The sequence below is a fragment of the Musca vetustissima genome, unplaced genomic scaffold, assembly GCF_032173495.1.
Source record: "Musca vetustissima isolate MV318-11 ecotype Yass unplaced genomic scaffold, APGP_CSIRO_Mvet_v1 utg21181, whole genome shotgun sequence".
Taxonomy (NCBI): domain Eukaryota; kingdom Metazoa; phylum Arthropoda; class Insecta; order Diptera; family Muscidae; genus Musca; species Musca vetustissima.
This window is the reverse complement of record NW_026887368.1, coordinates 65,868-81,894: the sequence shown is the minus strand read 5'-3', so window position 1 is coordinate 81,894 and position 16,027 is coordinate 65,868. Positions and strand designations below refer to the sequence as shown.

The following is a 16,027-nucleotide window of genomic DNA, read 5'->3' as shown; positions in this document are numbered from 1 at the left end:
TCGTTACTTACCATCAACATCGCAACAGACCAAATGCAAGCAAAGATTCTTTGTACAATTCTGAGGATAATTATGCTGATGCAGTGGCCCTGGTTTATCACTGACGTTGTCCTTATACAATACAACACTTGCCCAGCTTCGGTTATAATTGTGCTCTTTGAGGCGTAAGCTTTTGGTCTAATCAGAAGCTTGTTCAGGGAAAACTATGAATTAGTTAACTTATATTGTAAAACAGATGTAAAAAAAAACTATAGAATGTGAGATTCCATTTAATCAATACCATACTTTAATTAGGTTATTGTCTGTGAAAAAATGATAGTGATTTTAGTTCAAAAGCATTGTTGTCCGTACATCAAATAGCTTGTTTCAAAACATATCAATAAATGCTGGATACATTTTGAATTTCTTAAAAAAAAATCCTTAAATGTTGTTGAAGTTGCTGCCCATCTTCCAGCCCAGCCAATGGCATATTAAATGAAATGAACGTATCAAAGAAACCAATTGTAAACTTTTTTTCTGAGAAACGAAACTGAAATCAAGAACAACGAACCGAGAATTAAGTTAAAAATATTAGAAGTAAACAGTTCATTCGTGCAAATATCGTAAATCACCGTAAAATCAAAGGTAACTCTTGAAGTGTTCTGACGTGTTTTTTGTGGTGTTCGAAATCAGTGTTAATAAATATTATTTATTTTGAATCGATACCCTTCAAAAATCTTTTTGTTTCAAAAATTGTGATTCCTAAATAAAATAAAATACGTGCATTGTGAAATCTCACTTTTAATTTTAAAAATTGAAGTGATAAGTTAAATTTGTTTTCGTGCCTTATTGAGTTTGCAATTGTGTTTTATTTTCTTGTTGTAATTTTTCGTTTTTTGACATTTCTCTGTTTTTTCTTTTGTGTTTACATTTTTGTTTTTATTGATTGTTTTTAAATATTTTTTGTGTAGCATATTTTTAGGCACTTACTTAAAATAATGGCTTGTTTATACGAAGGTTGTACCATTACAAGCACAACTGAGCGGCTTATAACATGTTGGTTATGTGATAAGCATGCTCATTTCAAGTGTGCTGGATTCAATGGAAGACTTTTCGATAAAATTAGTGATCGTAACAATGGTTTGCGATGGGCATGTGTAGAATGTAGAACCTATGAAGTAGACTTTTATCGCCTCTTTAAGGAAGCTAAACTTGAAATGGTTGCCTTGAAAAGGGGCGTTGACTCGGTTTATTCTCGCCTTGAAAATTTTGAAAAAATGTTCAATAACTTTGAGTTTGCAGATGGTTCTCCAAAAAGGAAAAAATCGTTAGTAGTTGTTGCAGGGTGACAACTTAATTGCGTTAAACTCACCCGTTGTGGTTCCGCCACGCAACAATTCTAATCCTAGTCCATGTGGAAACCATCTGGCGCTGCCAGCGCTTCACTCAAATAGTGGTTCCGCCGCAATAACTTTAAATCTGAGAGATAGTTGTAGTTCACCGATCGAGACCTCCAATTCAAGCGCACCAAATGTCCTTTCACGCCCTCCTATTATACCTCCAATAGTTGTAAATACTCCTAGCCCTATACCTACTCAACCTTCTATACCATTAAATGAACCTTCTACGAGTAACAACGAATTAATTGTGGTTGCTCCTAGGAAAACTGTATTTATATCTAGATTACATGCTAACACTACAGTGGAAAATATACGTAGTTACATTGGTACTAAATTAAAAGACATTAACGTAAATGAATACAAAGTTTTTAAATTTAACACTGCAGCTCCTCGAGAAATTTCCTCGTTTAAGGTTATTGTTCCAAATAACTTATTTAGTATTCTTGTTAGTAAACAATTTTGGCCAGATGGTGTATTAGTAAAAGAATTCTTGTATAGAGAAAGGGCAAAACCTCCAACAGTGTTGCCTCTCTCAAAAAACTAATTATGAAAAATTCACTGAATATACTTTACCAAAATGTCAGAGGTTTAAAAACGAAACTTCGCAATATTTACTTAAAGTCTTTCGATAATGAATATAAAATTCTAGCTTTTACGGAAACATGGCTTAAACCAGATATTTTCGATAGTGAGCTTTTTTCTGATCAATATCAAATATACCGTAATGATAGATTACATAAAATAGGCGGTGGAGTGCTGATTGCTGTTCATAATTCCATTGCCTCAGAACGCATCACAATGCCGGTTTATCCGGATATTGAATTAGTCTGCATTAAATTAAAAATATCAAATTCTTCTATCTTATTAACTTGCTCCTACATTGCTCCAAATTCTAATCTAGAAATTTACTTAAAACACTTTGAGATTATTAAGGAAATTACATCCTCATATTCAACAAATACTGAATTGATTTGCCTAGGTGACTTTAACCTGCCTAACATTACATGGATCAGGGGTGAACATTATATTGATTATATACCTGTTGCATCTACTGGCATGGATATGTTATGGGAGTATATTTATGACCTATGTTTATTTCAAATTAACAGCATCCGAAACGTTAAAGATAAAATTCTGGATTTAGTCTTCACTACAACTTCAAATGTTTCCCTCTGTAGGTGTTTGCCTTTTGTGGAACCAGAAGATAATTACCACCCAACTTTGAGTATTAATTTGGAATACAATCAATTAACGAATGTCGCCTCAAAAACTTGTAAAATAAAAAAATTAAACTTTGCTAAAGCAAATTTAGTATTGCTTCAAGAAACGTTATCAAGCATTAATTGGTTCAGTAAGGGTAGTATTGATAATAAAATTTCATGCTTTTATAAACTCTTAAATGATGCACTTTCAATATCTGTCCCCATTCAAAAATATACCATCGATAGAGGTCCGGCGTGGTCCAACCCATATCTAAAACGTTTAAAAAATTCTAAAAGTAGGCTATATAAAAAATTTAAAAAATGCAACTCTACAGTGAATTACGTAAATTATTTAAAAGCCCGAAATTCCTATAACTATGAAAACTCTAGAAGTTACGCAAGCTACTTAAATAAAATGAGTAATAGTCTTCATAATAACCCCAAAAATTTTTATAACTTTGTAAATTCTAAACGTAAAGTACGGGAATTTCCTAGCAGTATGAATTTCGGCTGTAGAGAATCATCTGATATTAAAGAAATATCTGATATGTTTGCAGATTTTTTTCAAAGTACCTACTCAACATACTCTACAAATTCATCCTACAACTACAATATTAACAAATTAAATAACTTCCTCCCTATTACTCTCACGGAAGATGAAGTCTTAAATGGACTGAAATCGTTAAATAACTCTAAATCACCTGGTCCGGATGGTGTTCCCGAATATATCCTTAAATCCTGTGCTCATGAATTATATATTCCTCTTACTAATATATTTAATGCGTCGTTGTCTTCTGGTTATTTCCCTTATTTTTGGAGATCCAGTTTTATAATTCCCCTTCACAAATCTGGTAGTAGAAGTAACATTGAAAATTATAGAGGAATTGCGAAATTAAGTGCTATCCCCAAGTTATTTGAATTACTTGTAACACGTAGGTTATCCCACATTGTTGCCCCTCTAATATCTCCATGTCAACATGGTTTCTTAACTGGGAGGTCAACATTAACTAATCTATTAGAGCTAACATGTTACGTCCATAATGGTTTTGTGAATAAACTTCAAACAGATGTCATTTACACTGACTTCAGTAAAGCGTTTGACACTGTAGCACATCACCTATTATTGTATAAATTGGACATCATGGGTTTTCCATCATTATTCTTAAAATGGATAACTTCATACCTACAACACCGTACACAAAAAGTATTATTTAATGAAATTTTCTCTAAGAACATAACTGTTACTTCTGGTGTTCCACAAGGCAGTCACTTAGGTCCTGTTTTATTTGTTCTGTACTTAAATGACCTCCCATCAGCTATTACAACGTCAAGAGTGCTAATGTTTGCTGATGATGTTAAACTTTTCTCAAATCTTAATTCTTCAAATCAATATATTTATTTACAAAATGATCTGCATTCCCTTGCAAATTGGTGTAGTTTCAACGGCATGTCTCTCAATCTCAAGAAATGCAAAAAACTATCTTTCTTTAGAACACGACATGTGTCTTGTAATTACTCAATAGGATCGTACACATTAGAAAATGTAGACTCCTTTGTTGATCTTGGTGTTATTCTAGATAATAGACTTCGTTTCCACTTACATATTGAGGCTTGTGTTAATAAAGCGAAGTCGTTGTTAGGCTTTATAAAACGTTGGTCTAAAGAGTTTGATGATCCCTACGTGACCAAACGTCTCTTTGTAACTCTTGTTCGACCTACCTTGGAATACTGTTGCGTACTTTGGAGTCCTCTCTACAAATGTTATTCTGACAAAATAGAATCCGTTCAAAAACAATTTCTTCTTTTTGCTCTTAGAGGTTTACCATGGAATACAGATTTAGCTCTCCCGCCTTATGAAAATAGATTGAAACTTATAGATCTCCCAACTCTTGAGAGAAGACGTTTAATGCTCCGCGTAATTTTTATTACTAAACTTTTAAGAGGCAATATAGCTTCGAGTTTTTTAATTGGAGAAATAAAATTAAATGTACCTCCACGTAACACGCGTAACTACATTCCACTTAAACTTTCTTTAGCTAAATCTAATTATGAATTAAATGATCCCTTTCGTGCTATATGTGAGGTTTATAATAAGCTTTATAATTGTATACCATTTTACGACTCTGTAGATGCCATAAAAAATGCAATCCTTCGTATGTAGTTCTTTTGTCCTTGTTCGTAGTAAATACATATATGAGGAACATAGTCCGGAAAGATGGATAAAAGAAATAACTAAAAAAGCTTAGCCCATTCGAATTTACTATGATTGTTCTAGATAGATTATCATTTAAGCATGGATTAAAATATATATTATTTTAATGTGTATATAATTTTGAGTTCCTACATCTAGATCAGATCCGTATAGACTAATTTAAAACAAAAAACCTCACGATAGTCCAATTTTTTAATGAGTTACAGAGCTATTTTTGGATGGGTACAAATGTACCACGGTTATTGATCTACGTATACTTTTTTGGTTATTGACCGTAGGGTTTATATTGGATATAGTAATTATTTCAAAATTGGAAATTCCAATACAATTTACAAAATTTAGATAAAACAATATATTTTGAATATTTCCTGAAAATATTTTAATTATTATTGATAATCTTTATTATGTGTAGTTGTATTTTTTTCTTTTGATTATAATATTTTCCTCCGTTGAAAATTGTGAATGATTAAAAACTAAAAAAAAAATAATTTCTTGGTTTATAACTCAGGGTTTTTTAAATATTTTAAATTGTTTTACCTGCGTTGAAGAGTTGTTTCTTCTTAGAGTGACAATAAAGTTGTAAACTACATCCCTGACAACTTCATGGTTCTTTAATTCTGCCAGCTAATATTTGAAAATAATATTTTGACTCGTTTGCTTTTCTTCTTTCAGGATGAGGCTCGTAAAAAAGCAGCTTCAACGTATCTGGTGGACAATTCTGATCTACCGCCACCCCGTTATCAACAAGATGGCACAATGCCAGCCCTCTATCCTAATAATATTGGTAAGTACATGTAAAGCTTTAACAACATTATTATATACATATGCCTGTATTTATATTTGTATGTTGGACTTTATCTATTCGTGGTCATATGCAGCAATCAGAAGTAAAACGAAGCAAAGTTGAAAAGTTGTTTTTACCTAGATTTGTTTCTTTGGCTTAAAAAGAGAGAAATAAACAAGTCGTGGCTACATATGTTGGTCGGTGTGCTATCGATTGGCTGTTTGCTACCAGCCAGCCATTGCTTATGCACCAGCCAAGAATATGTTCTCAATGAAATACTCGTTGCTTGTTATTCTGATATGTTGAACTATAATTTGTAGGTCGGTATGGGTTTTCGACAACAAAAGTTATAACAGAAGTTTGTTGACCTAAATTGTGTATTGTTTAGCATCTTTAGATACAACATAACAAAAAAAAAAAAAAAACAAATATATTGTCATTAGCTAACATGAGATTAATGTTATAAGTTATGATATAATCAGTCCATATTTAATTATGAATCTTTTATTCGAGGTTTTAATTATATTTTCCAAACCAATTGGTTGTAATTTAACATTTTGAATTCGAACGAATATTACACGTGTCTATAGGAACCGACATAATGAGCCCCCTACAGTAAATATGTAAAGATATGTAATGGATTTTTATAAAATTATTTTGCTTGTAATTAATTGTTAATTTCCGTGATATATTTTCATTTCAATTGTAATTATATTACAATATATTTTATGTAACAGTCTTCAGAATTATTTTACGTGCACTTTTAGAACATTCGAAAATCATCTCATGTTGTTTTATTATTTATAATCTAATATTTATATGCTTTTGTTCAAAATTAAAACATGGAAACATTTTTATGGATATTTTGTAGTATTTAATTGACAAATCCATAATGGGATTTAAATCAAATGAAAATAATTATTTTCTATGTTTTCACGTCTTTAAATAATGAACACTTCAAACAAATCACAAACTCGATTCGACAAATGACAGCGTTGCTAATGAACAAAAAGTAAATGACACCCTGGCGTGTAATTTTATAGTTATCTGTTTATACGAAGCGTAACAAAAATAGAAAACGACCAACAACAGCAACTACAATACGATTGCCTATTTTTAAAACGGGACTAGACCCCCCTCCCATCTTCAAGGTAATAGGTGGAATTTGCATAAACAAATTTAACGCGTTTTAAATGAGATGTGCACTGATGAATGTTTTTCTCTCGATTTGAAATAAGGTGTGGGTTTCGGTATCAGCCAGAAAATCCCGGTGGAATACTACGCGTAAAATGTAAACTGGAAATGACGAAGCCGTGACAAGAGCTCAACAAAACAACAAAGTTTAAGGCACATACACAAAACGAAAAAGCAAACAAACAAAATATATAGACAGACGGATGGACGAGCAAAGAAGCAGTTCGACACATCGAAATACATAGGTCGCTGGAACAGTGCAGTTTGTTGCTTTAAGTTAGAGACATTGCGTGTATGGCATTGTGGCAAATGTATTCGCACTCGCACACTCAGAGTTCTTCATCATCAAAAAGCAGAGGAGTAAATGCAATTTCCAACAGACACACCAGCATAGATCTGACGACGATAGAATAAACAAACGAGCTTCGGGAAATACTGACTGTCACTTTGACGTGCTGCAATTTGTTTCAAATTATTCGCACATCAACGGACGAAGATTGGTGGATATGCTTCCTTCTACACATGTTGCAGTTCACATGTAAACACACACACATACATACAAATGCACACAGCATTCTAGGAAGAGAATGTCTTCTATATATGATGTAGCTGTAGCTGATACTTATACCGCCAACCACATGGGAATTCATTTAAATGAACATCCAGCTACAGCGCCATATACATGTATAAGTAATTCTCTTAGTTTCGCGTCGTGAAGCCTTGTGTCCTACCTTTGGCGATTACTATCAATGTTGAAAGGCTTACGTCAAGAAATTCTCATTTCACCGGCAGTAATCTACTGATGCATTGCATTTCCATATTTGCCACGGATAGCACTGAAACGATGACACTAGACTTTGGCAAATGCACTACATCAATCGTAGATATATGCATGTATGTGTTACCCACGTGGAAGACAGTATGGCAAAGCGTTACAGTTGTTTAAAACAAAATAAAAAAAATTGCGACTAGTATATAAAAATAAGCTTAGCATAGTTCCAATGGACAAACTATATTTTTTGGTTAAATTATGTTTGATATCTTCCATTCAAATGAAACAAAAACCTACATTGAAAATCGGCACAGCAACGTAAAAAAAACTTTTGATACTACACACACAAATTCGTAAAAATAATTGTCTACTCGATTTCACTCTAATAGTAAAAACTTGCCATACACTTTCATAAGGAGGACATGCATGCACATCCAAATAAACTAGGAAATGGAGAGTAAACTTCTTTAAAAATTGTAACGTTCGAATACTCTCACCAAAAAGAAAAAAATCAAACCAATTGGTGCTACGAATTAAAATCGGACCATCTGTCCAAACAGCCCTTATAAATTCACATAAATATTAGACTAGATTTTAGCAAAAATGTTATATGTCATTCTATACTTAATTCGTCGTGTTGTTTGGATACAATGTCTATTATTTACATAAAATCGGATAAAGTTATACATTAATACTATATATAAATCTGTAGCAATTCGCACCAATATAAATAGGGTTCAAGTAACATCGCAACTTGCTACTTATCATAAGTAATTTGATTCGATTTAAATTGAAATTCTATTGTGTTCCCTTTGTAAATTGCCAGACATAATACTCTGCAAATTCCTTACCGAAGGTATGTGTCATTCTGTGTGCAACACTTCAAAATTCATCATATATACCGATGTGGTCTTAAATTATGATTATTTTAATTAAAAATTAAAAAAAAATCAGAAGTTAAAATCGGTTAACCTCAGTTATCCCTTAAAAAGTCGTTGGTAAGACTATATTTGACTATTTTTTTAACAAGAAGCTTTGCCACTATGGCCATAATTATTTTTTTATATTCTCTTCTTTGATTCATAATGATGAATGTCATTACCTATATTAAATGGTTCGTATAAGAAATGAAACCTGTTCTGGCTACATGTTAGTTCCACCTTATTTTATAGCTAGACTTCAAACTACAATACACACACACAAACACAGGCACACTTGCATGCACCTTTTTTAATACCCAAATGATAAAGGACTCCAATGGCAACAAATTGAAAAAGATTCTCTTTCAATTTGGCTTCAAGGCTCTTCTTTGTCTTTTTGATATTTCATATTGCCGGTCCTTTGACTCGCTTAATGAGAAGGACGAACTATTTGAGCATCATTAAATCGAATCAAACATTTGCATGATGATGATGACGACGACTATAGTGATAACGACAAAGGTTCACTCTCCATACGAACGGCGTATAACGAACGGTGATGTCTTTCAGAGTTGCCTATTATTTTCCATAAATAGATACCCGTAAGATGCGGGTCATTTAGTTTTGGCAAGATTCTGTTCTCTCTCACAGAACATGGTCAAATTGGCTCAGTTTGTGTTGTTTATCATTTGTCTTGGAAGCAATGTCCATACAAACACACGCGTACAAACTCACAAAGACGTCCATATATCGAACACCATAGTCGGGTGCCCTGTATGATTTTCTTTCTTGGCATGTTATGGCTGTTTGGGGGCTTTACCTATGGTGGTGATGATGATGACGATGTTGACGTTGTTGCTACTACTCCTCGCTTGCCGATTATAGAACAAGTCGTATCAACATCATCCCGAATCCATCAACATATTTCTTGATATTTGTTACTTGTTTGTCTTTTCTTCCATTACAAGAGATAATTTTTGTTAACAGAATATTGTTGATTTCCTTTAAACATGGAATGTGTTCACTCACACACACACACACATACTCACTCACTACACACAGAACAGATACAGATATATTCTAAATACTCAACGGGAGTTGTCATCTTGTCATCCATTACCCGGAGGATACTTTTTACATTAATGTTTTGTGCAAAAACAACTATAAAATCAGCAGCGGCACTGAGGAGAAGGCAATGGCAAGAGCAAAATAACAACGACATCAACAACACAACAAATAATGCTCAAAGACATGATGACAAGGAGAACCAGGCGACTATGAAGACGAAACAGAGCCAGCACAATTCATGTACATTTCTATCCTTCTGTCTGCCAATGTGTTTGTGTGTCCCCTCGACTATATTCTCTGTATTTGATTCGAAATATGCTCCAGCAATCCAATTTCACAAAAAATTACAGTGGTTTTTATACAAGACAGTGCTGATCAAATGCGCGAGTTGAAATAAATAACTAGTTTGAAAGTATCGAGTTCAAATCTACATATGAGTCGTTTGTTTTGAAAGTGGTTTAATTCAATTTTTTTATATTGTGGTATTTAAAGGTTTTGTTTTGATTTGTTTCAAAAATACTGTTAAGTGGTATTAATTATGTTTGAGACTGTGTGCCCTTTAACACGATAGAGTATATAACGTAACATGTTATCAGAACATAAAATGGACTTAAACCACTTTCAAAATAAACGACTCATATTCTGTTTTAGGATCTAGAGCGTCGAAACTCAGGTCATATTGTAGATTTGAACTTCACAGTACTACTTTCATTACAAAATTCTTCGTATTTATAACAAATAATATGCAGGAACTTCATGTCCGAACCTTTTTATAAAAATATTGAATAGATCAAACATTTTTTAATATCATTAGTTAAACAAATTTATTTCCATTACCACTGTGCTTGAGTTCACACAAGAAGGATAAGAAAACGCGTCCAAGAAAAAGTGCGGCTTGTGACACGATTTTCCATACAAACAATATTCTCAACATAAAATACATAAAGAACACAATACATATTTCTTGTAAAAACCTGAGGAACCTCGTTAGCAAATAGTGGATTCATAGACTACGACCAACAGGGGAAGGAAGACGAAGTCACAAGAATTCAGGAAGAAGCATATTATTCCCTAAAAGCTCTGCAAACGTAACGTTACTACCTATCCATAGCAGTGAAAATATCAAACATGGCCAAATCTTCCATAACAAAATACATTCATTTTCCAAGATTTCCCGTTTGGCTCCGCACTTACCATCCATGTAAACAAAACATATAATATAGACCGCCATTAGAGGAACTACTTTTGGGTGGTGGGGGATGCGATTTGAAGGGTTCATCACAATTCTATGTTGGTACCATCAACGAGTCACATTTTTTGTGCCATTCTTCTGCAATTGAACAATACGGCGATGTTGATTTTTTGTGTGTTCCTTTGTCTTGCATTGGTGGGCAAATGTATGTGTGTGTGTGTTTGTGTCGAATTTTCCTATTGTTATTCCTCGTTGGTGCTGTGCCTTTTTATGGCATACTCCATTTTTATAGAATCCTTGTAATGGGTTTGTTCCGGCCTGGGCTATGGGTTTGCCATAACTATTAGGAATAGTAAATGGGGTCAAAGTAAATTATTGTAACATCTCCGACAACTATAGGGGATTGTGCAAGCACAAAGCATGCTCTGATAAATATTATTTTTTAGATAAATATCTGCAACCTGCATAATGGCATAGGAAAAAGAGCAAACTATAGATACACATCTAGTTGCAAAAACTTAATTGAAGGTTTTTTATAATAATATCTAATGCCACAAATCAATAATATTGAGAAAAGCTGTTATAAAATTACAGAAATAATGGAAGAAATATAATTTATCATATGCAATGAACTATGCAAAACTTCTAAAAATTAAATTGATAATTGCGGTAATATTTGAAAAAACAAAAACGACAATAAAGATTCATTATGTTGGTTCATGCATGCAAGCTTTAGTAGAAGTACCTCATACAAGACAATCCTAATGCATTTTTAAAAAATATTCAAAAACTTCAACATTGTTTGAACCTATTGATTGACTAAATAATTTTAATCTCTGTGGTAAATTGTCAAATTTATTATGTTGAAGTACAAAATTTGAAGTTGAAGTACATAATTTTCGAAAATTTGAGTTAGGTTGAGACTGTATTGCTACTTGGTGCGCTCGAAGGGAGTTACGGATTTGAGCCAATTTTTATCATCATACTCGAAGATGGAGACCATTGGCTCACTCTCTCATGTACCACCCTCACAAATTGGTCGAAATTTTGAAGAGAAACAAATAGGCAATTGGATTCTAAATCTACACGACCTAATATCTTCACCAAGTTTATATCATGTTTGAAGAATACTATAATTGCTGCATCCTCTTGGTACCTTCGCAAACTCATATCCGGGGACTGGGTATGTCGGTTCTCTCCTACAAGGGTTCAAAATTTTGCGAAATTGTAAATCTAATATAAATCGAATTGAGTGTCCGTTTTGATATCAACTTTGCTTACCATAATATTTTCCATTCCCAGATTTTATTTTGAAATTATGCTGTAACGGTCCACTAAACCTCATACAGTACAAAATAAACCGTAAAACAGTACAAAATAATTTAAATAGTAAGTCATATATATTTTATACCCTCAGCCTCTAATATATTTTCAATATATATATTTCAGTCGGCAACACCGACTAATGCTCTCTAACTAATTTTTATTATCCTTTTGGTTTTAATCATTTGAGGTTTAGTTATACAAAGCACACGCGGTTATACAGTTGAACTCGGCCGATATATATTCCAATCCCTTATTCCTTTATTACGTGTTTTGCCTAATTTTGTCATCCTATTCACAATAAATTGATATATTTTACGTTAAAGCTCTAGTTTGATCACAATTGATTGAGTCGTTCCTAATAATCCGAAAATTTCTTACTAGTGTTAAGTAGCCTTATAATTTCACTCGAATTTCATTGAAGTTCGTTTCATTTCATGTCATAAATGCCGTGCCCTTTATTTTATAATGCTGAAATAGTTTCCAGAGAAAATTATTTTTATTTTTTGTTCTTGGAATATTCTCAACATATTATTTCATATCTATTTAAATTTGTGTTCCAATATTTTTGTAACATAGAGTATTGGTTATAAATAGAAATGAATATGGTAATTGTGTTTGTAAGAAAATATTATATGGTAGAATTTTAACAACACTCAAGTTGTTGAATAAAATATTTGGTAGTTTTTTTAAACAATTTTCCGACAACATAACGTAACGTAGGTCTATACAACATACATACATTTCCATAACATCTGAGGAATAATGGGCATTCGAAATGTTAAAAATAAACATATTATATTAATAAAGGTTGTAATTGTTATTTTGTATATAATTCCTATATACATATATTCAAGTAAAATAAATGATGGGAAAAAACCATATTTCTGCTCTGTTCATTTGCTATCGTAAATGTATACATCTTAGAAATTCATTTGAAATGTAACTACCTCTGCGCATTGTTTCTTCTTCTGACAGACAGCCATAACCAAATTAATTCTATTTGGGGAAACACAATAAATTTGCCATGTAAAAATGTCATTGGGAATAAAAACGAAACACTTTGCAGCAATGGGTAACATAAGCGACAAAAAAGAGAGTGAGTGAGCTAGCGAAGAGGAGAAGGGGAATCATCAGCATAAGAAAATTATCCTTAAGCATGTTATTAATTTAGTATAAATTAAGACACATAAAGTATCAAATACAAAAAAAAGACAATACAGACGCAAATGAAATGTCTTACTGCTGTTGTTTGCTGATGTAGAGTTTACTGTTGTATTAGTATCTATATGCAGATGCACGTATATGTACAGCCATTCAAATACACATACACATGTGTGTACGAACATATTTTCGTAGCAGGTATCTAATAACAGTTTGTAACTCCAAATGAAAGCAACAAGCTATAAAAGTATACGAAAACAACAAAAGTTTTCAAATTTAATACATACATCCATACTCGTACGCACACACACTCCCTGACGCACGCACGCAGCGACCTACTTCCTTAAGCTAACACAATTACATGAAAACACACACACACACACGCTCACAAACAGACGACAAATTGTTAGCAAGAAATTTTGCACTGAAACACTTCAACTGCGAACAGAAGATACGCACGGCAATGAAAGTGTTGTAATAAAGAGATGACGACCAACACAATAGCGACGAACGTCAGGCAGGCAGTCAGCACAACGCAGGGCATCGCCGCACATCAGCATGCTAGACGATAATGAGAACAAGGCATATTACAAGCAACAACAAAGCGGAAATAGAAAATGACATGAGCGAAATAAAAGAAAGAACGAAAGAATGAAATAGGAACAACAGTTTCAGTAAGAACTACAACAAAAGCATTGTTTATTAAAGTTTCTTAAGGCATGCAATTGATATGATTGTTTGCACGCTTACTCGTACTCGCTCACATATCTAAGTGTTTACAGAAGGACACATATATGGATGTGTACGTAAAGCTACAGTGACTTTGTGTGAGTATTGTGTGTAGACGAGTATATCTTTTTATACCCTATGTCACACTGCGGATCAGGGAATTATGTCGCTGTGAATTTCTACATAACATGCAAAACGATAACATATCTACATATATATTCTCATCCGATTGCTGATCGCATAAAATACGCTATATTTGTCTTAATTATTATTTAGAATTGAACATGCGTTACGTTTAAGCTACATCGGTTCAGATAATGAAACCTATTAGCACCTCCTGCAAATTCCCGCGGCAGGAAATTCGTGCGACTCCTTGAGTTTTAAAAATATGTCATTTATTTTTGTTTGAATCAGAAAACATTTCTTTACATAAATAATGGTTTGTTAGTAATTCGTTCGAATGGGTTCGATTCGAACTTAAAAAAAAACACTGTTAATTTGCGTAAAACTAAAACAAACTGAAAACCTGCTTAGTTTGTAAGTTTTCTGTGTTTTCTGTGTGTTTTTTTTTCTTTAAAGTTGTCCGTATATACATTGTATGCGGAGAATCCTTAATTTCATACAAATAAATCAAAATCATACTTTTTTATCTGCCATGGGAAATAATAGGCAATAGTGAAAATTAGAAGATTTGTTGTGGTAGTGGTCGCTATATATTTTTTAAACTCCCTCAATAATTCCAGGACGATTGTCAGTGATCAACGTTAAACATTAACAAATATATACCTTAGAAATGGTTGTATACATATAAGTACAAACGTGTGTGATTGGCATGACTGGCATTGCCACACAGTCTACCTAGTCATTCCCCTTCCACAGTGATGGTTAGCAAAGTGTTGGCAGTTGGAGTTCACATGCCAACTTTTTCGTTGCCTTCATCTGTTCTGCTTTCACATAAGACTGACTCCCAAGTGATATGGGAGAAATTTAATTTGTTTGTAGCAACAATTTGTCGCTGTCTATGCAATGTTGCTGTGGTTAACAAGCACCTGCTGTTAGCATATTTTTCGAGGTATGTTTTGCGAACATGCAACCGTCTTCACCTTTTCCACATACCTTGGCTTGACTACATGTTGCGTTTGCGGTTAACATGTTCGCTATCATCTAGCTAAGGTTCCGCAAGCCAGAAGTAGCAGTATTGTCCTGAGACATGATTCCTTTGTTCGCATGTACAAAGAACCACGAATATCATCAATGTTGAAAGAATTCTCTGCTTAATTATTTAACACGGCGATTCTACGGCTAAATGTGTGTTCGTTGCTGCCACATATTGAAAGTTATAAATCAGCGAGTATTTTCATTAGAACTGGCATATCTGACGAAAAAAATGTAATTGATGTTGGCGTATCCTTGGCACCATTGTTATGGTTCAAAGAAGCCTTGTTGAAATCAATCCACCAGTTGTGCCTTCAACACATCGAATAATGGGCGTAGCACTTTACAAAGTGTCATTACAACACACCGCCACGTAGGGCAATGTTGAGTAGGTGCAAAAAATGAGTTTTATATGGATTCCTCGAAGAACGCCATTGCAAATGGACAAACAATAAACGACAATAAAATCCAGACATCTATAGTAAGTTAAGTATCGCCCGTATCCAAGAATTGTCCAATGAAATAAAAGTAAAGCGGAAAATGATGGGTTAGGGTATGTCCACAAAGCTCCCGGGAAGTAAGAACAGCAAGGCGAATTATGAAAAACTCTAAAAGTGGATGTGGGCATCAACTTTCGGGCCATGCGATAGGTGATATTATTGTTACTGGTGGTCCTACTTAGCTAGATACGAGGTTCGAAAAAAGCGAAAAAATATTCCACCATTAAATTCACAGAAACAGAGAAACGAAGCAACAACAAATAAGACAATTATGAGTAGGTTTTTATTGGAATGAAAGTGAGCGAGTGGATAAAAAATGACGACCAGTATGAGTTCTGTACAAAAGGAAGGAAGGAAGGAAATGGCATTGAAGAAGCATTTCCGCTTCCGTCGTATTTGCTATTGCCCCATCGTTGCGCACAGCACTTGTAGT

General features: G+C 33.5%; 1 protein-coding gene across 1 annotated transcript in view; it reads left to right on the top strand.

Moving 5' to 3' along the window:
- Positions 1 to 977: 977 nt before the first annotated feature.
- The window catches only part of LOC133334947 (uncharacterized), a 36,515-nt gene continuing 21,465 nt past the window's right edge, over positions 978 to 16,027 (top strand). The window contains exons 1-2 of the mRNA XM_061543256.1: positions 978 to 1,226; positions 5,466 to 5,577. Coding sequence (XP_061399240.1) covers positions 978 to 1,226; positions 5,466 to 5,577 — 361 coding nt within the window. The remainder of the gene's footprint in view (positions 1,227 to 5,465; positions 5,578 to 16,027) is intronic.